At 34.0% G+C, this 24937-nt stretch overlaps 2 protein-coding genes across 8 annotated transcripts; both read right to left on the reverse strand.

Annotated features, from left to right (window-relative positions):
* Positions 1 to 365: 365 nt before the first annotated feature.
* Positions 366 to 12021, reverse strand: LOC147406903 (LisH/CRA/RING-U-box domains-containing protein). Of its 3 annotated transcripts, none has more exons than XM_086435248.1 (3): positions 11190 to 11287; positions 10935 to 10974; positions 366 to 1837 (listed from the first exon to the last, which is right to left on the reverse strand). In XM_086435248.1, the coding sequence occupies exon 3, from the start codon at positions 1799 to 1801 to the stop codon at positions 665 to 667; it is 1137 nt and encodes a 378-aa protein (XP_086291374.1). In that variant the 5' UTR covers positions 1802 to 1837; positions 10935 to 10974; positions 11190 to 11287; the 3' UTR covers positions 366 to 664. The 3 variants fall into 3 exon arrangements, with proteins under 3 accessions (XP_086291374.1, XP_086291373.1, XP_086291375.1); XM_086435247.1 differs by having other exon boundaries at positions 10935 to 10977; positions 11190 to 11284; XM_086435249.1 differs by lacking the exon at positions 10935 to 10974 and having other exon boundaries at positions 11190 to 12021.
* LOC147406904 (Aldolase-type TIM barrel family protein) lies at positions 10956 to 19736 on the reverse strand. Of its 5 annotated transcripts, none has more exons than XM_086435251.1 (10): positions 19464 to 19730; positions 19127 to 19232; positions 17720 to 17858; positions 16426 to 16534; positions 16195 to 16331; positions 15910 to 16046; positions 14329 to 14435; positions 14000 to 14127; positions 12804 to 12909; positions 10956 to 10974 (listed from the first exon to the last, which is right to left on the reverse strand). In XM_086435251.1, the coding sequence occupies exons 1-9, from the start codon at positions 19506 to 19508 to the stop codon at positions 12840 to 12842; spliced, it is 978 nt and encodes a 325-aa protein (XP_086291377.1). In that variant the 5' UTR covers positions 19509 to 19730; the 3' UTR covers positions 10956 to 10974; positions 12804 to 12839. The 5 variants fall into 5 exon arrangements, 4 of the variants coding, with proteins under 4 accessions (XP_086291377.1, XP_086291376.1, XP_086291379.1 ...); XM_086435250.1 differs by lacking the exon at positions 10956 to 10974 and adding an exon at positions 12348 to 12681 and having other exon boundaries at positions 19464 to 19728; XM_086435253.1 differs by lacking the exons at positions 10956 to 10974; positions 19464 to 19730 and adding an exon at positions 12348 to 12681 and having other exon boundaries at positions 17720 to 17803.
* Between the last annotated feature and the right edge of the window lie 5201 nt (positions 19737 to 24937).

Raw genomic sequence — 24937 nt, forward strand, 5'->3', positions numbered from 1 at the left:
CTTTGTACCAAGTTAAAGACTCAACATAGTAGTCTTAATATATTTGCAAAAACAATAAATAACATGTGTTTAGGATGTTTTAAAGAAAGTTAAGGTCATTTCTGAACAAAGAAAATTAGATTATTATATTAAAATTATAAATAATTTGTGTGCTTGAGGGTCTCTGATGTTCGAATAAACCGAGATTTTACCATGATTGCAATTTTAAAGAGATGCGGAGTCGATTAATGTTTTATCATGATCTCTGACTCAAACTAAAGAGTATCAATCGAAACATTTTAAGACAGTAAAAAACTTTAAACCATTCTTAAGAGTTTGGGATTTCAGTCTATCATGGAGTTTAAAGATTGATTCCCTGCCACGAATTAAAACGCCCAACAGAACACAACATTAAGGCATGTTTGTCAATTGTCATACACATATATACCCAACCTTCCCAAATAGCAAGTTCAGATTTAAGGTCCTTCCCTTATGTTTTACAGGATTCCCACTTTGAATCCAGAAAGAATTTATATTTACATCCAATGCATCCAAACAGCTAGGAACCCCCCATCACCATCACCATGCCAGAGCCCACATACATACACACCAACTTGAATTTCAGTTCATCTAGAGAGTACTTTCTTGATACACTGACATGAAATATATTTGAGCATTGAAAGCATCAGAAATGGAGCTGCCTACACTGACCTACTGTGGCCTCAAGTGGGCAGTATGGACACTTGAATGTGCGTGCACTGCCCTTCGACAACTTCACGATTGATTGCTTGCACAGAACGTGCCCACATGGCATCAACATTGGTGGGTTCTCATCGCTCCCTTGATCCCTAGAAACTGGACAGACAAAGATCGAGTGGAACTGAAACTCCCTTCCCAAATCCAATGGTACGGGTAACTGCTTCATCGCCTGCCATTCTTGCTTTTTCGCAGCCATCACATTCGCCAGCTTCAGAAGAGTGGGCAAACCTTGGAACCCAGCCTCCATTACCACATTCAACGGGCTCTCATAGGACTGCCCCAAGAGCCTACAGAATTGCCGAGTCAGTTCCTCCGCTAGAGTCTCCCAATGGGTTGGGGACAGAAGCTCGGCATATGGGGAGCAATCAAGCCGACCTGCCCACAAGAGGCACGCCATGAGCTTCTGAATTTCGGCCATATGCAGAGAAGCGAAAGGAGCTAAGTAACTCCTGGCGTATTCGAGTGCATCACGTCTACTCCCCTTCTGCAGTATCTCCACAAATTGTAAACGATGAAGATTCAGTTCGAGAATTGAGCCAATCTGCATGAGACGATCCCGGTTGTTGGCAGCCCAGTTAAGTGCAGGTTCAAGGTTCCTAGATCTCATGGCCTCGAGTATCTGATACATCTCCAGGAATGGAGTTCTGAGTGTGGTTGCCTCAGCTTCCCTAGCCTCATTTACGAAGCAGTCACCAAGATCAAAGAGGCCCTGACGATAGAAGTGGATAGCAATGATTTGGTTCACCGTGTGGATGTCAAAATCAACATCCCTGTAAGCTTTGGATATGTCCGGATTGAATGATTTTTCCAGTATTTTTGCATACTTGCTCAGAGCTACATTTAGTTCCTTTTGTGACCCTTCGAGCTGATTGAGTGGACCTACCTCACTCAGTTTGTTGTTCAGCTCCGCGACAACGGATTTTTGATGCAATAACGGCATTTTTCCAAGTGCCTGTTCTACTTCCCGACCAATTTGGTCAATAACTTCTTGGAATTTTGAAGAAGACATCTTTTGTTTCTTGGCGACACGGTCAAATGCATCTTTGATGATACTCAGCTCCATCTTCTAGTTGTAAATTAGGCTGCTAGATCTTTAAACCTGTATTGAGAACAGAGGTCAAATTGACAAGAATTGACAAGCTCCTGCAAGAAAGTAATAATGGACAAGAGCCAAACAATAAACCAACAAAAGGAACCAATTTGGAACAAGAAAACACAGTATTTCTAAAGAGAAGCAAAGTTGGAGCCCTTAAGTGTAACCAGAACAAATAATAGACATTTATCACTAGTTAGCAACAGTTGGTAGTTTCATCATTGAAATCAACCCGATAAAAGTTCTATAGGGGGTAGAAAGATCTGACGAACCTACATTATAAAAAAAAAGGATCTAACAAAAGGTTTAGCAGTTGCTAAATAGAATTAGGAGTTTGGACTCTTTGACTACAATTTAATTAATTTGTATTTTTCCTATACACCCAAATACCCTGTCCCTTTCAAAAATTACTAATGCTGCCACCCATGCTTACTTGGATCAACTAATATATATTGCTAAGCAAACGAATCAGTGGTCAACAATTAGTCAATGAAGGCAGATTTAAACAATTAATGAATGTATTTCTACCCAGTATTCTACACAACCATGATATTTTTTTCATTCTAATAGAATATGTAAATGTATACACGTTTGCTTTAGACCCACATTTCCTCTACAGAGAGACCATGAATCTTAATTCTGAAACAAACACAAAATATCCCACCTATGCATAGCTTGTCCCATGCCAGTATGACCTACACTAGAGAAAGCTGTACAACTCTATTAAGCACTAATTCACCAGCTAAACTGGCACCTTAACCAAAAAAAAGAACGGAAATTATCCTACACCATGTAGTTAGTTGTCACTATGTCACCTCAAGATGCTTACATCCAATTGTCAAATCTGAGATGGAAGTCAGTTGTTCAGGAAACCATACCCGAAGTCAAGATACGTAACTTGACCACCAAAGTGAACCACAACTAGTGGCAACCAAGAGATAAGGACCGATACCTGAATTTTTGCTAATTATGAACGAGTTTAGATGGAATTGTAGATTGTAGCTAAATGAACTACCACATGGCAAGTACCACAATGGACTTCCCTTTAAGACATCACCTACCTAACTCATTGGCAAATGCCAGCCACTACAATGGAACGGCTGGCAGGCTCATCTCTGTATTGCACAGGTACGTACTTCACTTCAATTTGACAGTGTCAGAGTTAGTGTTGTCTTCTCTGAACTCAAGAGTGGGAGGTCGACAAAGATTCTAAGGTATGGAGGTAACAAGATGGAGAATGCTCCCGTTGGTGCATTCCTGCAAAACACCCACCTAGTGTGGTACATCTCCAAGATATGAGTATGTCTGATGGAGAAGTACGATGTGCATCGATTGACTGTATCTAACAAATGTCGTGGAACAATTAGAGAACCATATCAGGTATGTACTCCATGATGGTTATATTGCGAAAACAGGGTGCCTATTGGTCATTCCTCACATCACTTGTTGACTGAAATGCATATAATTGGGATTAATTGAATAATTTTCATGATTGTAGGTTTGGGAGGCTCAAAGTGGAAGAAATAAGCTAGAGATAGACTTTGGATGCAATAAAATATCAAAAGGAGAGAAGGAAAAGTTTTAAAGAAAAACAAAGACCAAAGAAAGAAGAAAAATTGTCGTGATTCAAAATTAGGATTTGAGATTTGAAGAGTTTAAATCGAAAAAATTGGGAGATCGAAAAAAACGTGGAGGATAGAAAGGGTGAAAGTTGGGAGAAGATAAAGGAGAGAAAAAGTTTTAAAGAGGTGTAGGACGTATGAGAGAGAATAGAGAAAAAGTGCTTGGATAAATAGGAGAGAAAATTGTTGGAGAAAAACATTGAAGGAGAGAGGAAAGAGAAAAAGGAGAAGAAAAAATATATGAATGAGAGAATTCATTGGAATGCTTGTTCGTGGAATCTTGTGAGAGAAAATCTCTTTTTAGATTTTTCTTCTTTATTTGGCAATTGTTTTTTCTAAACTTTTCCTTCACCCCTTTTGATCTTTTATTGCATCCAAAAGTCCATCTCTAGTTTATTTCTTGCACTTTGAACATCCCAAATTTACAACCACAAAAATTAGCCAATTAATCCCAAATAACCAAAATTAATATTAAATAATGACCAAAAGAAATCACTCATCATTATATGCACTTATCACTGACACCATAACAACTTTAGGTAATTGCAATAGTTTCTCACAACAAGTTAAATGCTTCCACTCCTACATGGTTTCTCTTTCCTCCCTTATCCAGATCCATTGTCTCCTCCATCACATCCATCAAATTGCAAAGATATACAAACAACTATTGACCTGGATTAGACAAAAGGTCAAGATCACCCTACTCTAGAACTCTATGAGCTTGATAGACTCCTGGTACATGGTATGTATCAAATCTCCTAATGTGAATTAGGAACATTGGGAATATATCCTCAAATTATAAGAAAATAGGATAAATCATGCTCATCTCAATCTCATAAAGTTCAACGAAATAATCTCTTGAGATCATAATATGCCTAACAGTAGCCAATCAAATCTGTATCTGAACAGGGTATGAGTTTGGTTGTCAAGTGGAAGTATGGGTTGAAGTGCCAATTCGGGATTTTGCTCAAAACCTCACATCTAGGGGCGATACTAAGACCTTTTTTGGTACTTAATTTCAATTATTCTCTAACAAGTCAAATAAAAGTTTAATGTTACTTTTTTTTAATTATGAAAATATTTTAGTGCACTTTTATCAATTTTAACCTAAAATATTAAGGTAAAGCTACTATATCAAACATTTATCCCATACCCATGTCATGCTGACACAGGCACCTCTAAGAGGATTTGAAGGATGCAAATCATCATCAAAGCCTTATACCAAATATTTGGGATTAACTCAATGAATCACGTTCCTCCATTCAATTATATCTAAAGTTATGCCCTTCATTAATTTAAGCGTGCTAATATCAGCTCTCAATACCACAATCCATGACCTTTTGGATCTTCTTATTGTGCTTTTAGAGTCTTAACTTGCACGTTCTTCTAATTGCGTCCATTTTCAATAGGTGTTGCACATGACTCAATCATTTAAATCGACTTTCATTTAGCATACCACCTATTGGGGTGACTCCTATATTTTCACGAATGCAATCATTACCTATTTTATCTTGTTTAGTATTTCCACCCATCCATCTTAATATCCCCAGCTCTATCAAGTTCAATCTCTAAACATGTTTCTTGATTGCCCAACATTTAATCCCAACAAAGCATAGTCTGTCTTGCTATGGCCTTGTAAGATTTGCTTTTTATTTTGGTTGGTTTGCACTACATATAAGACTTCAGAAGCACACCAACACTTTAATCATCCAACTCTAACTCTACGCACAAGTCAATATTTTCACCCTTATAGATAATAGAACCAAGGTAACGGAAATTGGGCATCAATTTTTACTGGCCCATAGTACATGTGTCATTACTCCCATAAACTCTCTCTTGGCTTAAGCAATTGGATTCCAAAGAAACTCTTCAGAGTCACTCTCTCTCTCTCTAGTCTCATCCATTAACAATATGTCATCTATAAATAACATACACCAAGGTACTTGCTCTAAAATATAAGCAATTACTTCATCTATAAATAAAGCAAATAACATGCATGTCCTTAATTCAATCTCATACTAGGCATAACTCTCTCATATATGTCCTTAATTCAATCTCAAACTAGGCATAACTCTCTCATATATGTCCTTAATTTAAACTCGTACTAGGCAAAACTCTCTTGTATACATCTACTTAAAACTCCTTCCATTTAAATATCTACGAAATTAACGCTTTATGTACTTTATCATATGTTCTATTTAAGGCAATAAAAATCGTATGAAGATTCTTATTATTTTCTCTAAACTTCTCCACCATTTGTCTAAGTAGCAAGATTGACTCGATGACTAAACTTTCTGGTACAAAACCAAATTGGTTGTGTGGTGTCTTTGTTTTATGTCTCAATCTTTGTTCCACCACCCTTTTCCATAATTCCTTGTCGTCATCATCGAAGCCTTTCTCACAATATCATGTCTCAAAATTTAATGTCGCAATAGTGCAAATAGAAGATAAAATTAAATAGATCTATTCAACTAGCAGATATCATTCAAATCACCAATGTCATCATCAACTTTATCATATTACTTACCCCAAGTACTGGTATTGGCAACACAAGCTTCATACCTCCATTCAAGATACCCAGATCCATAAAAGGATTTCATAGTAGTTATATACTTATATAGTTATATTAAACGATGATACCATCACCTGAATTTGTAACATTTTGGCTGGTGTAGATAGCGCTGGCAATGGGATGGGTGTGGTCAAATGAAGTATATATATGTATCTTTATCCAACTTTATATCCGATTGTCCAAATATGATTTTTTTACCCACTTTTGCTAAGGATATCCATATCCAACTATTTATCCAAAAAATTTAAAGAATATACTTATCGAACTTGTACCCAAATTTCAAGCGGATATCCGAGTTGGATATATACTTTATTTTGAAGATGATGGAAGAACCTAATTTGGGGTTATGCATATATCATATCATGAATTTATCGTATTAAACTTGGATAAAACGGATATTCGGATCATATAGGACACATCCATATCCAACCCTAAAAAAATTAGGCTAAAATAATTACAGATAAATTTATCCGAATTCTTAATCAGATGAAAAGAAAATTGTACCCATACTCGAATGACTCGGCTCAGACGAGTCAGGTAAGCGGTTAACATCCGACTCATTGCCAGCCCTAGGAATAGAGGTTGTTTCCAAGGAGGCAACCCAGTTACAATGAGATTTCAAAAGAGTTTCACCATATTGATTGGAGAAATATAAAGCATCGTGGAATTCTCAACTCAAATATGCCAAGCATAAGGTAAAATGCAGCCAAATAAAGGGTTGTAAAATTCAAAACCACTACGGAAAAAAAAGAGAATATAAATATGCATAAAAGTGTCATAGCAATCATTCATGCAAATAAATAGTGACAAATATGCATCATTGCTCAAAATAATCAACATAAATTGACAGAAAGGTCAGCAAGCAATAGAGTGGATAAAAAGGAAATTAAAAATATCATGCTCACCATTAATTATCATCCACAATAATCATCAACATAAAATGATTGAAAGGCTAGCAAGTAATAGAGTGGATAGATATTGATTAAATATATATATATATAAGGGGAATGCTACATCCAAGACCTCATGGGAACGTTAGCATTGTCTAACTCTCTTTTTTCCAATAATACCCTTCCTAATTTAGTCTTTTAGTGAAAAAGACAAGAACATGTTAGTCTTTTACACAATAAATACATTTATTATGCCATTAATAAAAGCATTGATTACCAAAGCATTTACTACAAAAAAATATATATTTAGGTCCTAATTGTTTGCACCATAGACAAATGCAAACAGAAAAGTTTACGTTTGTTTGCGGGATGTGGGTGCTTGGATGCTAAAATTCTGGTAGGCCCCACCGTAAAGCAATACAAAACTTAATTAAAATTACAACGAAATCTCCGTAAAGTGTTGCGGAGAAAATAACTCCACAAAAATTTACGTTATGTTAAGTTTCCTCTCTCTCTCTCTCTAACTTCTTAAACCTCTCTCTCTCCGCTCTCTCTGGCTTTCCCCAACTTTTAAAACATTACCCAACGTTAATATAATTATTATTTAAACAAAAAATCGTGAGATAGAATACTTGGAACTAGTTTCTATTTATATTTTAAAATTGCAAAAAAAAAAAAAAAAAGATTTTTTAAATATTAACGTTTTTCTAAATATAAGAAAAACGAGGGATAGAATCCTTACCTCATTAATTTATATTTATTTTTTATAAATTAAAAAATATTTTTTTAATTTATATGAGTTCAGGGCGAGTTACATTAGGCACTATCAGTGCTAATATTGACATGTTTAGGGCAATGGGGTTTCTTTCCAAAATGGAAACTTAGCAAGTGGAAGTTGGTATAATGTAGTAGATGTTTAAGGTAAATTGTAGATGATTAAAGAAATTTTGGATTTCTATTATAATCCTGGTTTAAAGAGAATAGCATTGTATGACTTATATGAAAATGCTTTGTCTATAATTTTTTGATTTGTTTTAAAGTATTACGTAACGATTTATCCTTTTTTATTTAAATTTAAACAAGGTTTTAAAAAGAAAAATAATAATTTTTTTCAGTTTTTTCTTTTTTTACGTTTACGTGATAATCAAGCAAACATAAAATTTTCCATTGGACACAACCAAGCACTCTAATCACAAAACTATGTAAATTTCAATAAACACAAAATTCTGCAAATACAAAATTTTGTATTTGTGGCAGTTTACATTGCAAACAATCAGGGCCTTAATTCAAAATACTTGAATGCTCATAGCATTTATTATGTAAACAAGCATTTATAGTGTAAAAGACCAATACAACCTTATCTTTTTCACTAGAAGACAAAACGAGGAGGGTATTATTGGGAAAAAAGTGTTGGACAAAGCTAACGTCCCCATGAGGTCCTGGACATTAGCATTCAGGTATCATGTCCATCATTACATGTAAAATGCAATATTCGGATATCGTTTTAATATCTATTCATTATAGTCCACAATAATCATCAATGTATATTGTTAACTAACCAAAAGGCTAGTGATTAATTGAATACTCCACCCCCCCCCCCCACCCCCCCCCCCCCCCCCAAAAAAAAAAAAAAAAAAAACTAAGATTATGCTTATGATTAGATTCAAATTCGGACAAACATTATTTTTTTTGCTTCATGTTGGGCACTCCATGTCCCCATGTAATGAGGGTGCTTCAGAAGAGTTCATAGCATACATGTGAAGATTCTTACAAATTCAAACGAAAAAATTGCAACAGTGACGAGCTCTGATAAGTAAACGTTTTGCACACCCTTATCCTTATTGACAAATAAAGAATCAAAGACTTAAGATAAAATCAATACAAAGCCATGTTTCCTTTTTTTCGTTACTAATTTCAATATATTACTTAGAAAGACAACCAACTTATATAAACAGATTGAGCTAAAATAAAAAGTTTCAAAAGCCCAACACCCATATATTAATTAGAATATGAATTAAGATATTTCAAACAGGGAAAATAGAGCTTCTAGCCATGGTATCTTCCTAAGAAGTGGAGAAAATGTACATAACTTAAGCATGAAGACAATTAAAAATTTTCAAACTAAGGTAAAAAACTCACCAAGTCAGCTAATGATTGAGCCATTTCAAGCCATATATGAGTTATATAACCCAATGTTCTCAGATGCTGAGGCATGAGGTTGGCTAGTGCCTCTAGGTGTAAGCCTTGAGGCATAAAGTGTAAGCCTTAGATGAATGATATTTTTAAATAATATAATATTAATATTAAGAAATTGAAAAATTAGGATAGCCACCACATTTTCAAATGCACATAACCGATTTCCAGGTTTTAATCCCCTACATTAATAATAATATAAAATACTTTATTTTAGCAAAAACCGTATATTCAATTCAAGAATTGAAAGTTTCTACAATAAATAACTAAATTATATTTATTCCAAAAATACAACTAAACATTATTTTTCAATAGTATATAATTAATATTAAGAAAAGTTGGAAGTTCATTACATTTTTCATTATGTGAATATTAAAAAGAAAGCAATTTAACTTAACAGGCTAAAAATATGATATGGTGTCAATATAGTGGATGGGATAGCCATGCTCACATTAGTTTCCTAGATGTAGGAAAACAAAGGGTTTGTTGCCCACACTAGTAATTGTATTGGTAAACCATATACAAACATCTTAGAACTTACTTAGCTAACTACAAAGTAAAGTATGTCAAAGGCCTTAGTAAGGTATGAACCACTCAATGAAATTGATCAGAAAGAGTGATCGAGCGTGATGCAAAGTTTAGTGAACAAGATTCCATCACCCACATTTCACAAAGGAGGGGGGGAGCTAAAAAAGTTATAGCTGAAGTTAAAAACTATACACAAGTTAGGGTTTGATCTATGTTAAATAAATGAAGGAGAAAATTGTTTCTATAGAAAGAATGTATTACGTGTATGACATCTCTAAGAAAGTATTTCAATTAGTTTTACTCAATTATGAATTTGCATAAAATTATATGCATGTCAGACCACTTCATTGTACTGATCGTTATGGTTTCCACTTTGAAATATTTGAAGAACCATGGATAGGAGTGACATTTTCATTGATCACAACAAAATACGCAGATTAAGTTTTCATTTTATTAACAGATAAACACACAACTTATTTGAATGGGAAAAAACAATAATCTATATCATCTTAAAAGCAGATATTTGAAAAGAGCGTGTAAGGGACGATCAATGTGTCTTGACTATTGGCTTCTATGATATTCTGCATACATTAATTGTCCCCTACACGAAATAAATAAAACATTTAAGAAATTTAAAATATGAAAAATGAAAGAGAACTATTCAAAATTGTCTTTTTTTTATTTTTTTGTGTAGACATCCATCAAAGTACTATAGATTATAGAATGAATTAAACCCAAATTTAGGTACTTAAAAGAAAAGCTAAACACCCTTTTCAGCTAAGTAAAGATTAAGAGAGAACATAATCTGAAATGAACTTAAGCCTAAAATACATAAACAATAGAAATTTATAATCGATCATTAACTATTTGATTCCTAGACATTTTAGATAAGGAAAATATGCCAATCTTAGGATCTAAACAGAGAGAGAGAGAGAGAGAGAGAGAGAGAATTGACAGCATCAATCAAGAAAAAAAAAAACAATAAAAGAAACACGCTTCACACATACACACCGGTGTAAATTTGTAACGACACGTTCAAATAAATCTAATGGAATTAATATTAACTAAAAGCTAACATACCATTTCATCGAATTGGCAACATAAACATGCATTTCTTAACAAAAATTAAAAATTCTGAACTAAAAACACATTGATTTCTAACCTTCCAATACAATTCATCAAATGTATCAGTCCCATGCAATAGATAATATCTATTGTACACAAAACATCAAATTCCTCAACAAAGAAGTTCAAAGTTTAAAATCTACGAATAAAAGTTGAAAAGGTTAAGAGCTTACGGCGAAAATTGACAGCCTAGTAATAGCCACAGCTGATCATCTTCTTCAAACAAACAAACAATTAACAAGAGTTAACTTTCAGCATCGCAGAGAACGCAGTAAAATCCAAAACTAGAAGAAACATACCAACAAAGTCCTCAAGATCTTCTCGAAATCCGAAAAAACAACAAAATTAAGAACAAAAGAGAAATTTTTCAAGAGAATATATGAAGAATCAAAGAAACTTAACACACACACAAAAAAAAAAAAACTCACCGAATTCCTAATGATATTAAGCGGATCCAAATTGAGAGAAAACAAACATGAAATAGAAGGTTTTGATTAAACTAGGGTTCCAAAGTATCGATCCAATGAGAGAAATCTCGAGTAGGAGAAAACCTAGAAAAAAAAAAATGAGATCCCGCAAGAAATGAAGGGGCGAACAAAGAAAGGGTGCCCACACCCGAACGAAAGAAGAAGAAGAAGCCTTGGTGGTAAGTAAACTCCTCGACAGTAGATACTATGATTCCAAAATGACCAAAACTACCCTCGTATTGGCTGTTCAATTGTACAACTAATTACATCTTCTTTGATGAGTTTTATAGTGCGTAAAATATGTTTCTTTCTCTGAGATTTTGGTTTCTTGATTGAAGAGTTCGTGATCCACATATGGTCTAATATCTAATAGTCCTTACTTTATATAGGACATGAAGCACTATATCCTTTCCTACTTCGTTTTTCATTTTTTTAAGTCAGCCTCATTTTATTTGGCGTATAGGTTGGATATTTTGCCCTTATTTATTAGAACAATTACATTGATACCATTCAATTACCTAAAGTACAACTCAAGTTTGCAACACTATGATAATGTGATGATGACGTGTAAATGACTTATATGCCTTCATCTTCAACTACTAGTCTAATTCAATCCCCACTCACTTTAACCTAAATTCTTGATTTTTTTTTATTTTAATTTCTCAAAAATCTAAATTTGTTCTTGGATATAATCTTCAAACTTCATTAGGATAAATTTGTTACAAAACAATGTGTTATACTTACTGGAAGAAAAATCAACGGTTTTCCAATAAGTTGAAAAGGAAGGCATTTGGATTTTTTTCTATAGTTTTAAATATAAAAAATAAGTGGCACTCATGGACCTATTATATAAGATGGATCATGATTACGATCATAACTCTTATCCCAATCATTTGTAATGGACGTCATATTTGCAATTTAAAATGAGAGATTGGATCGAATGAAGAAGAAAACTCGTCCCTGTCCTTAGTAGTGTTAACCAATAAGGCTCGCCTGGAATTTCCATAAAAATAACTATGCACCTTTGATGGAAAACAATTATATAGTCCCTTAGTTCAAGCTCTATTTTAATTATGGAATCCAAACCACCAAGACATTCTGGAGTTTGCATAGACCAAATGAAACAAACATTGAAAGATTCAAAATTGTCATAATATCTCAAAATATTTCTGCTGATACAATCATGATTTTTCTCCCAACTGAAACATTGCTGCTACGAGATTTTAAAACCACTATTATTAATTGGGACCAACCAATTTGCATTTTAAAGTGAGAAATAATGCATAGTACATGAGGAGAAATTACACAACCTACTATTCCATCAATGGATTAACTTAATTGAAAAATCAAATGAATTAATAAAAGTGAGATAAAATCCTAACAATATTATGGTATTATGGTGGGAGCTCCATTCTCGTAATGGTTATCGCCCCTCGCTTTGACTTATACCTTTCTGGAAAACAATAGGAAAAAAAAAATGCCAAACCAAAATAAGCAGCTTATATGAAACTAAATAAGAAATTTAGGGCAACCCTATGGCTACCTAGATGTCAAAAAAGCCTCCAGTAAACTCACCTGGGAAGGATAAGGGGAAACTATCCATGATTGAATTCACCTATTTCCATTCACCAAGCAGTTTTTCTTAACAGACTGCAAATAATTTTCTACGCCATATAATTTCCTGAAATTCATGAATAACATTAGCTATAGGGTACATCATTATCATCATCAAAGACTTCTCATAGAAGTCTAGGGTGGCTGAACAAAATCATGTTCATCCACTCATCTATATCTAAAAGCCATGCTTCTATTAATTTAAAAATCTAGCTATAATATACGTGTGTGTGTGTGTGTGTGTGTATATATATATATATATATGGGCATCGTTCGGTAGACAACATTCTAGACAAAGTTTTGTCTTATATGACTAAAAAGTTTTGGAATGGACTGATTTTTTGTGACAATGATCACTATGATGAGGAATCCTCCTCACAAAAAATCAGCCCATTCTGAAACTTCTAACCCCATGAAAAGTGGTTACAAACTAACAGTAAAAAATTGACAGTCCATGATTCTTCAACTTACAAACCAGGGTTACAAGATTTCAGAATGGGCAGATTTTTTGTGAGGATGATTTCCTCACCATAGAGATCATCTCAGGCCATTCCAAAACTTTTAGCCCATGTAGGACAAAACACTTTGTCTACGGAACCCGACCTTATATATATATATATATATGGTAAGTCAATTTGGCTAGTTAAGAAGTAATAGATATTCTTGCAATTGGCAATTGGTTGGTCTGGAATGAAGATTGGCCTCATGGATGCCATGCTCATCATCAAGCAAGCAATTGTAGATAAGATCTGAAGGACCAAAATGAACTCTCTTTTTTTAATGGAAATTTGAAGATGGGAACTCTGAAAATAGGCATAACCCATGTTCAGAGGATAGGAGACGGCAGTATAGAGTAAAATTGCTCTATAATACAACCATCATATTAGATTTTCAGTCTAACAACTAAATTGCTCTAACTAAAAAGGTTAACAATCAAAAGCAACCTTGATAGCAGCAAATTCACAACAAAGAAACTGGGATAGATCTTATTTTTTGTTTGGCAAGGAAAGCGAGATTAGTAGAGCCCTTAATTAGTTGGTGAAGGTAGTATTTGAACTTGGGTCATGGGATCAACACTCACAGGATTGCACAACCGAACAGTTTTAAAAAAATCTTTTAAGCTAGAGCAAGATGGATAATCTGAATAGTAAACTTACGCCAAATCTGCTAAGGTCTCTGATTTAGTCACAGCCTTTCCCTCTGAAAACTCAAGGCATGAATAGCGCATTATCATTTCCTTCAAAGTTTGTTTTGTGTTTTTAATATCATTATCCCAAAAGATACTCTGAAAGTCAAAAGAACAGAAACCGTTTAGCCATTGAAGATTCCACCTTATAGCATAACCGAGAGCAGATTTACTATTCTTGACAGAAACCCAAAAGCTTCAAAGCTTTTGTGTAAATCCAAAGGATCTAAATGACGAACCGTATTTCATTTTAAATTAATAAAGAAAAAAAATCAAATTTCAATGGTAGGAGCTACACACCTTTCGCACATATTCTAACTTTACATCCTCCCAGGGCAATTTTCCTTTGGGAGAGAAAATCGTAGCATTCCACAAAGCCCCTCTAGCAACCATTACAGATGTTGCACCTATAAAGAAAAACAACCAATTGCAACAAAAAAAACTTAGTTATCCAAAACTCAAGCATGCACGTTATGAACAGTGATTGAATTGTTGGAATGCATGCGAAGAAGATCAAAATAGTCCAATTCTAACCCACTCCTGCAATACTAAATTTTTTAAGGGAATATCATCCTCAAAATATATGGAAGCAATATAATCGTTTTGAATCTCATATTCATATTATAGTGGCTCCTACTAGGCTAAAAAAAATAACAATAAGCACCACTGCTGGAAATTATCATTATAATGGATCCCATGCAATAAACCAAACAAGCTTATGAAAATGATAATTCCATATTTGATTTTTCCATTGATACCAAATTGGAAGTGCCCACTATACCTGTGGCAGTAAGCCATCATGCAGTTTCACGTCCCCATTTGGGCATTTGGCAACTAGTTTTGACTTTAGGAGAAAGAAGTCTGTCAAAGGAAGAACAACGTCAGCTCTAGAGAGTGGAAAGAATGGAAATATAGGATAATGTTTCAGTGGAGGAAGGAGGATGACAAGCAAATGAAAAGATATGTTCTAGGTTTCAATTATGAACTTCTTGTTCTTGACTATAAAAGGCTCATTAAGGTATCAGTTCACATCAAGAGTAAAACCTATAAAAAAGGGAATCTAAAGTGACATGTGGATAAGTAAACCATCAGATGGGACAGGAAGAGAATAGACTGAGAGGTCTGGTCCTCTCTCCAAACTGGAGCTGAACGAAAGGGTTTTGGCTTCTAATTCTACGAACAATTCCAACTTTAAAGAAACAACAAACAAGATGACAACAGCTCTAGCACTGGAGAATGAAAAGGAAAGTTTCATTCTAAAGGGTCCAGGTGTGATTAAAGAGTTGAAACGATAGTTCTCAATTCTACATCATCAAGAAAGATTATGAATATATTTTTTTTTTGGATAAGTCAAAGATTATGAATATTAATTTAGCTCCGTATAGCTAAAACAGGAGAGAGAAAATGCTAACAGCATTAATGGCATGAAAGGCATTTAAAAAATACAAGCATTTATGATTGTTTATAGAAAATAGATTCCTTTGACATTTGTAAATATGCCTACTATTCGGACCATCACTTAGGATTTAGTAGCAATTTCCAAAATTTATAAATGCGCAGAAATTTTGAAGATGACTTCTATGGTTCTACGCATGGGCTACTTCTTCAAACAAAATGACGTAAACTGAGGTGCATATCTTACTTTTTCAAATAAAGTTGTGTTCTCTCGTTACCAATCAAAAGTAACAAAAAGAATGATTGAAATTAGAAATGAATGGGTAATTCCAGAAAGCGCACGTACATGCACGCACACATTGGATAGAAACTTTTGTAATGTACAAGAACTTTTGTTTCTTATCATTAAAATTCCTGGTCTGTTAAAAGTTTCGATAGATAAGAAACATCTAGAAATCAGAAAGACCGGGAGAGTCAGCTTGCTACCTGTTGCCATTTTAATACGGTCAAAATCTTCATACTCAAAGACATCACCATTTGCTATAACTGGAATAGAAAGTGCTGCTACAACATCAGCAATCTCACTCCACTTAGCAGGATCCCTTGGCCTATCCGCAACTTTTCTGCAAGTTATCAACATGAAGGCATGTAATCATATTTTAGAAGGAATCAGAATGAAGTCAGTCCATCACTAAAAGACAGTCAAACTCCAAACAGAAGATCAAAGGGCATAGGTAAATTAAGTTTGAAAATTCAAAGAAATTAAGTTACCTTCCATGAACAGCCAATGCAGAAACACCAGTTCTCTCAATCCGCCGTGCTAGTTCTACAGTTTCCTGAGATGATTTTAGAAGTCGAATCTTACATGTTACCGGTGTGTCTAAGTTCCTCTTTAATGTAGTCAAAATCTGCAAAAAGAAGTTGTGGCGTGAATGAAAGAATATGAAACTGCAATATATAAGGAATACCAACTGCTATCCCCTAAGGGCATGAACTGAATACATCATGAATTAGCTCTGGTTTAGACAGCAATGCAGCACCCATGCCTCCACTGATAGAGAATGACTTAGGGCAACCCATGTTGACATCTATTGCTGCTACATCTTTGCATCTGAAAGAGGAAATAATGTATCAATGATTCATCTAAGACGCACAATGCAGTTAGAATGAAATATCATATTTGTGTAAATTAGTGTTCTATTGCTACATCTTTGCATCTGAAAGAGGAAATAATGTATCAATGATTCATCTAAGATGCACAATGCAGTTAGAATGAAATATCATATTTGTGTAAATTACTGTTCTATTACCTAATGACCATTTTTCAAATAAATATTAATGGTCCTGTCATTGGACCTGAGATGCCAGACTAAACTTGGATGTCATATTAAATTGTCTCTGAAGAGCCATATTTTCCAAGAAACTCTTTGATGTTCTTTTACTTTTTTTTAAAAAAAACATATCTAGATCCAACTTTAAGATAACTTCTATTAGCACACCAACTTTTACTTGCAACACACCAAACTATAAGTAAACAGCCGTTTAATTTCAAAATGATTGTTGTAAGTAAAAGTTGGTGTGCCAATAGAATATCTCAACTTCAAACTAATCCAACCACTTTTCTACAGTATTTTAATCCATATTTATAGAAGCTTTCATTTTCATGCTTATCCCAATTGTTGGTTCAGTTTATGCCTGGCAAAAAAGGGTATTGGAATGGTATTAGCTCCTGAATATTCAAACAATAAAAATAAAATAAAAAAGAAGAAAAAAGTACATTGAGACAGTTATGAATTCCAGTGATGGAGATTTTTTTCATTAAACAACATAAGAATTTTAATTTATCAATCAGAATTCTTCTCTTGGCTATAATTTATTTCACAAAAACCCTCACACAAACTAAGCAAATCAATCAATGCATTTAACTTCAATTTGGGCAGTTGTTCATTGTCATCTCAATATCCTAGATATTTTTCTTTGATAAGTTTCTTGCTTTACCATAAGCTTTTCCTCCTTTGAACCTGACTGTTAACTTTAAGGCTAATCAATCCTAAGATGTTGCTAAATGGAATAATCTTATCAACGTCCATGAAAACCATGTAAGATTCATCACTTAATTGGACAATGAATACTGGAGAAAAGGCACAGTTTTTTTTTTGATCGGTGAGAGAAGGCGCAGTTGGAAACTTGAAATACCAAAATGCAAAACCCACCATCAAAATCTTGGGATAAAGGAATCGTGTAATTAATCTCCTAATGGAGAAAGACAATAGCAAGAGGAAAAAAATAAACTTACACTATCTGAGCAGCGGTAAGGGCCCTCACAGCATCTGAGGTGCCCATTTGAAATACCACCCGATTTCTTTCCTCGTCACAAGTTCTGAAAACGACATTCTCAGTCCCTTTTTCCACAAAATCAGTAGACCCAATAGTTTCTGGTGAAGGAAAAAAAATAATAGAAGCCGATATTTTTTACAAGGGAAACAAGAATGATAACAATAAAAAAAATAAGCCAACTTGTTGGTTTTCATCTATTCCCTAATCAACTACCTCATTAAGAAGTTTTCACAGAATTACAATGCCAAATTATGCAAACCCAAGAATGAAAAGAAATAAATATTTAAGAGAGCCAAGTAACAATGATATTAATGTTTCAAAAAAAATTCTTAGCTAAAATATCGAAAGCACTTGTGTAAGGGTACAAATGCAAGAGAATCCTGAGTTACATGTGTCACCTCAAGACGGATCCTAGCATAGGCATGGGATTCAAGTGCCAACGGCGTCAGATGTAAGTATCAGAATGATAAGAGGCCCATGTCCTTTTAACTAAGACCCGTATTCCCTATCAAAGTGTACAGTAGTTATACAATCCATCCATCATCTATAGTACACAAACAATACCCTTGGGTTGGTCATATCAACCTCCCCTTTTCTCCAAATAAAATTCTACTTTACTTATTGAAAAAAAAAAGAGTACACAAATGAGACTCTAAAAGAAATCTCGTTAACCAATCAAGGAAGATCCCATTGGGAGCACGACCAAGAACACGTAACTAAGCGTGATTACTGGGAGAGAGAAAAAATGGTAGTCACAATTCCCAAGAATCATGGGAAGTGTTATTGGCACAATCATAACAAAACTGATAGGGAACTTGCTAAAATAACAATAAGGATTGAATTTATAAAAAAAAGGGGAGAATTACTTGTTTATGATTCATTGTATTCCACTCGAAAAAACTCTTTGAGTTAGACAGAATCATTGGAGACCCTTTGACAGGTACCACACCAGTGCCCGAAGACAAAGAAGATGACTTAAGACTAGTAGATCATGGTGAAGATCTCAAGTGTATGTTGACATAAAAATCCACCCCAGTATGTATTCAAGTGTTCTTTAAATTATCATTGATCTATATTATGTCATTGTTTTTATAGTACAAATCTTTTTTTTTTTAAAGACTCTTCTACATTGTAGCACACATGTACTACTGACATGTTGATGCATTGGGATTCTACATAGTATCTCACTTATGCCCTTATCTTATGTCCTAAAAGAAATCCATACAACAATTAGGATCATCGAAGCTATGGATATTCATTCTCATTCGCATGTATTTGATATATAAGAATTGAATGAAGTAAATGCCATAGAATTCCTAATTCCATCGAAATTTTGACAAAAAAATTTAGAGCAAAGCAGAAATACCATTTATTCGACGTTCACACTTGACAAATTTATGATCTATAATCTCCTCTCCATAGGTAATATCTGCTCCGTACTGGGCAGCTAATAACCTAAATGGTAGCGTACCCTACAAAACATAAACCGTAACAAAATCGATTCAAACTTCCATAATTTCCATTAAAAATACCCTGTAAATCCAACAAGCTTCGAACATGTCAAGATACGAATCGAAAATTTTCTATAGATTCTAAATTTATAAGCATAACTAAACCCTAATCAATGGACATCTAATTGATAGAAAGAGTCTGAAACCCTAAAATTCTTGAATGAGAGTAATGGTAAAGGATTTCCGACTCACCACTCGAACCATGGGAGCGAGGATTAATTTGTTCTCGTAGTCCATCTTCTTCGCACGGATGAGCCCCGAATCTGGTGCGATTGGGGACGAGGGAATTCAGTTCAAACTTGTGATCTCTAGTAATTGGGTGGCTCTATTTGCACACATCAAAATGCCCTATCGGCTATCGTACCCACTTGCTTGCCCTCCTTAACTTTAAAATACCTAATTGCACATAACTCTGTTTTAGCCTCTATTGCATATTGCACACCCCTAAAGTACCAAACGATTTCTTCTATTCTTCTCTCCCTTTCTTTACTTTGTATCTAAAAGATTTTAATATGAATTTTAAGCTTTTTATCTTACTTGTCTTTTCTTACCCTAATACTTCCAATCGAGTCGAAGTTGGTTTTTTGTAACATTTCTCAAAATACGAGTTACAAATTTTAATAATCAACTGATTTTTTGTGAAGATGATCTCTTCCATGTATGGATCATCCTCACCAAAATCAGTCAATTTCGAAACTTCTAACCCTAGTTTACAAATTAAAGAATTATGAATCGTCCATTTTTTCAAACACTTTTGATCGGGGGGTAGAAGTTTCAGAATGGACTAAAGATCATCCTCACAAAAAATCAGCTTGTTCCAAAACTTATAACCCATACATTGAAAAAATGTTTGGTACAATGTTTGGTTCTCTTTAGGACCTCTGAACACCCCCCATATAATATTTCAAAGAAATCAAAGAACTTGAAAAAAAAAAAAAAAAACCTAAAATCTAATCTCCATCGACTCAATCTCTCACAAAACTCAAAAGTAGATAAAAATATGAATAGGAAGAGAGATAAAAAGAGGAAGAAGAAGAATTGGGTTTTTTGTTTGGTGGATTGAGGTTTGTGCAATAAGCAAACACGAAAGGGTATAATAGTAAATTTTCAAAAATTACAAAATTCACCTAAAGTACAATTAGGCATCCTGGTGTAAATAGAGCAATCCGCTAATAATTTCTTAGAAACACAATTTTAAAACTCGGTTATTCCCATTTTACTTAAACAAATCAAGTCAAAATCGAGGATAGCTTAGCAAATATTCATATTGAATTGGATGACAGATAGGATTCTCTGATTTTTCATAAGAATTAGTTGAATCAAACAAGATTCGACGAATCGAATGAGTTGACCCATAAGCCTTCGTCCTTCTTGACTACGAGCCTTCTTCCTTCTTGAAACAAAACATGATGCATCATCATGATCTTCTAACCTTCAATTCTAACTATTTCGGTTTTGATCAAAGAAAAACAAAAATATGGACTCCAGAACATAGAATGTTTTTAATAAAATCCAATTGTGAGATCCACTCTCTTATAGTTTGGGGTGTGGGCGTGATAAACATCCCATTCCAACTACTATAGAGTGGGATCCATATTACCTCACTTTATTGAATTTCCTCTTCCCCCTTTCAATTTTACTCTCTCTCTCTCTCTCTCTCTCTCTCTCTCTCTCTCTCTCTCCCCCCCCCCCCAATTCAATGGGAAAATGTTAGATTGCGTTCAACACTGTGCTAGGAAAGAAATCTATGGTTATCTATGCACTGCCACATCAGCGCAGTGTTGAACACGATGTAACACGACTCTTTTCAATAATATACCCTCTAATTTTCTATCTCTCCTCTTGTACCCCATTTTCAATAATACCCTTATAACTTTATTATATTTCCTCTTTAACCCCAAAGAGGATGTCCATGTCGTAGGCACGAGTAAACTCTAGTAATAGGAAAATGCTAAACTCAACCCCCCAAGTTAGGCTCACCATCAACATGACCTTTGGATACTAGAGATTCCCAAGAAAAATATATCCATAGGAAAACTGTGCTAATCCCTAGAAGATTAGATCTAATCTTTAGAAAATATGTGTTTTTCTCCAAATCCTAACGGTAATGTTGATGGAGAGCTTCAATCGTGGGTTGAGGCTAGAAAAGTCCTAAACAACATTGTAGATTGTTTAAAAATATTTTGGAACGTCGTGAAAATATTTGGAGAGCTTCAAACATGTTTAGATTTTTACCCTACCAAAATATTGGCTCAAGATGATATTTAAAATCTTGAGGTGGTACCTCTACGCAAGTATAACAATAAATCATGAAATTGTATGAAATTAATAGAGTTGGTATGCCCACGATTTCAAAAATCATCCAAGACCAAGATGAGTTGCCCGAGTCATCTCAGTATCGTTCGTAAACGAGATGAAAATGTTGTTCTCCTTAGTGTTATGTTATTTATTGGTACAAAGGTTTGGGAAGAAACATACGTGGACCTAGAGAATTTCACTTGTGGGGGCGAACTAATACTTTGAAGATGAAATTTGAAAGATTATAAATAGTAAGAGGATTTAGAAGAAAAATCTAAAAAATGAAGAAATGATGGTTTGTTTTGGCCTTGCCACTCAAACTCTCATAATGAAGAAGTGGAGAAGATGAATCAAGTACAAACCTTAACAATTAATCTCATACCATTTTGACAAAAATAACCTTTATTTTGGAAAAAAAATTATAAATTATGGAGTAAAGTTAACTCGACTCTATAAGCTCTAAATTTTCGATTTGTTGAAGCATATAACAGGTGAGTAAAACTGTGAAAAAGTTTTTCTTTCCAAAGATTTTATATAAAAGAGTAAGTCTCGCCTTACTAACTTGGTAAGATTTCAAATCTTAGTATCAATTGAGCTCACTATGTTGCATCTAAAAACATGATACTATGTCACAGGGATGTTGAGGAAAAAATGATATGAACTTTTTATTTTAAGTTAACCATTAAATTTTAATTTGAAATTTGAGAGTTCGGTGGGAGTTTTGTAGCCATCCATTTCCAAAACCTTGGATCAAACCTAAAAAAACTATTTTTTATTTTTATTTATTTTTTCAGTTCTAAGTTACTCTATGAAAGTTAGAGGGTTTGTGGTGTTAGATTGCCAATTTGGTAATCCATTTGAGCTCGACGATCCTTAGTAGGATTTGGAATCTTACTAAGTTAGTAAGGAAAGTGTTCCTCCATACAAAAGGAGTCAGACTAGCCTCACCAACATAGTAAGATTTTAAAGCTTATTAAGGGTCGTGAGATCACATTGTGACATCCGAAAACATGATTTGATGCCACAGGGATGTTGAAGACGAAATTATAAAAAGTTTAACTTTTTTCCTCTTCTAGAAAAAATCATTAATTTCATGTTGAATTTTAATTTTAAGTTATGTGAGTTCAGTAGCCGTCCATTTTCAATAACTTGGATCGAGCTTTATTGGTTTTTTTTTTTTTTTAATATGAGTTTTTCCATGAAACCTAGAAAGCTATTGTGTTGGATTGTCAATGTGGTAATGCATGTGAGCCCAACGACCCTTGTAAGATTTCAAATCTTATTAAGTTAGTGAGGAAAGTGTTTTTCATACAAAAATATTTTGTAAGTTCATACAACCGTCAATCCGTATAATTGAGAAATAGCGTTTTTATCCCAAGATTTTATAGATAAAAATATTTTTTGGGGGCACATATGTAATTCAAAAGCTTCAACCCTTACTTGTAAAATAGATCAAGTATTTTAAAAAAATATTGAATTTTTTTTACCCACTCCCATTGTCTCTGTGTAGTTCCACCCCCCGAAGAAACTCCCATCTTATTATAGGTAATAGAAATGTCTTGCAATTATGAGATGCAAAAAAAAAAAAAAAAAAGAGTTGGCATATGTCGTTCGTGGTTTCAAAACTCATCCAAGACCGAGATGACTTGCCCTAATCATCTCAGCATCATTCGTAAACAAGACGAAAATATCACTCTCATTTGTCTTCTATTATTTATTAGTTCAAAGGTTTGGGAAGAAATCTAGTCTCATTTTAGATAATAGAAATGTCTCACAATTATTACAAGTAATCATGAGATGCAAAAAAAAAAAAAAAAGTTGGTATATGCCATTCGTGGTTTCAAAACTCATCCAAGTCCGAGATGATTTCAAAACTCATTCGTAAACAAGACGAAAATATTGTTCTCCTTCGTCTTCTACTATTTATTGGTTCAAAGGTCTAGGAAGAAATCTAATCTCATTTTAGATAATAGAAATGTCTTGTCAAGTCATCTCATTATTGTTTGTGAACAAGATGAGATGGGGGAAAAAAAGGTTTTGAAAATCATGTTTATGCTCTTGAGGTTCACTCGGTGCTCGATGTTGATAGGATATTTAGAGGATGAGTGGCTTCAGATACACCTACTTGATATTTGCGGGATGCATTCTTGGCTAATATCATAGACCTAAGCCCTTCATATAATCAGGGACAGATTTACAGTGGGGGCATTTGCTCTCAAAAGAATTTTCAAAGTCGATGGATTAATGAGCTATTATGACAGATAACAAACGATGGATAAAAAATCAACCACTATTGCCCCACAAATATTTTTCTATTCTAAGTTGCACCCCCCCCCCCCCTTTCAGGCAAAATTCGACTCCGCCCTTGTGTATCATGGTCGTATAGCCCTCAAGAGGCTCTTAAAAATAGACTAACGAATAAACTTGTCTGTTAGACAATCAATATCACCCAATGTCAGTATCACTCTAGACCATACAAGTCTCTTTGAGATGCATGTAGTCAACTTTCAAGTTAAATCTTGGATAGAATAGAAATTGACTTCCAAGGAAACTGACAACTTGCACATCTAGTTCCAATTGTGGGAGACTAGCAAGGGAATCATCTCGTAGTTAATATAATCTATGAGTGTTTATCGTAAGGAACCTAGAGATGCAGAAACCAAAACAAGGATGCAAGTAATAAGAGACTATGTATTTAATCACAAAGAATCCAATATCACATTAAAAACATATACGATGAAAGTAATATATTTTCTTAAGATCAAACAAGTATTCATAAATCTTTTGACATTAAACCATGTTGATCTCTATTCATACTTGAAATAGTGAGGCGGGGGGAATCCTTGTGGATTCTAAGAGTTTGACAAATTATTGGTCTTCTTGACTTTTAAGAGAAGATGCTTCGACAATAATTCCATTTTTTTATTAGGGAAACAAAGATTAGTGGTTGGTGATGGGTTTTGATCTAAGTCAAGGTATCAATACTCACAAACTTTAGCAACTTTGACAATCAGACCCCCTACATTAATTCAATCACACTTAATAATATCTACCAAAATTTATTAAAGTTCAATGAATAAATATAAATTATCTTATTTCATAAATTAAAAGTAATTAATACATAACTCACTAATAATATTTGAATTATTCCCTAAAATAAAACAAAAATCCTAATAAAATCTTTAATTTGATCTTATTGTAATTGTCAAATAAAATCTGTATCTTATCTTTATCATTATAAAATAATGCTAGGTGATATTGGGACTTAGTGCAATTCTTACATTTCTGACACAAAATTGCACACATAACCCTAGATGGTTTTTACTCATATATCGAAGCAACAAATCTATCACCATCACATCAAGTAG

The sequence above is a fragment of the Akebia trifoliata genome, chromosome 3 (genome assembly GCF_017979445.1).
Source record: "Akebia trifoliata isolate Shusen 1 chromosome 3, ASM1797944v1, whole genome shotgun sequence".
NCBI classification, from domain to species: Eukaryota; Viridiplantae; Streptophyta; class Magnoliopsida; order Ranunculales; family Lardizabalaceae; genus Akebia; species Akebia trifoliata.

Coding starts and splice junctions, on each gene's coding strand:
- LOC147406903 (XM_086435249.1), bottom strand. CDS start 1,801: ATGGAGCTGAGTATCATCAAAGATGCATTTGACCGTGTCGCCAAGAAA.
- LOC147406904 (XM_086435251.1), bottom strand. CDS start 19,508: ATGGACTACGAGAACAAATTAATCCTCGCTCCCATGGTTCGAGTG. Junction 16,332..16,425: donor AACCAGAGCTAATTCATGAT/GTATTCAGTTCA, acceptor TTCTTTTTGCAG/ATTTTGACTACATTAAAGAG. Junction 12,910..13,999: donor GAGACCTTAGCAGATTTGGC/GTAAGTTTACTA, acceptor CATGAATTTCAG/GAAATTATATGGCGTAGAAA.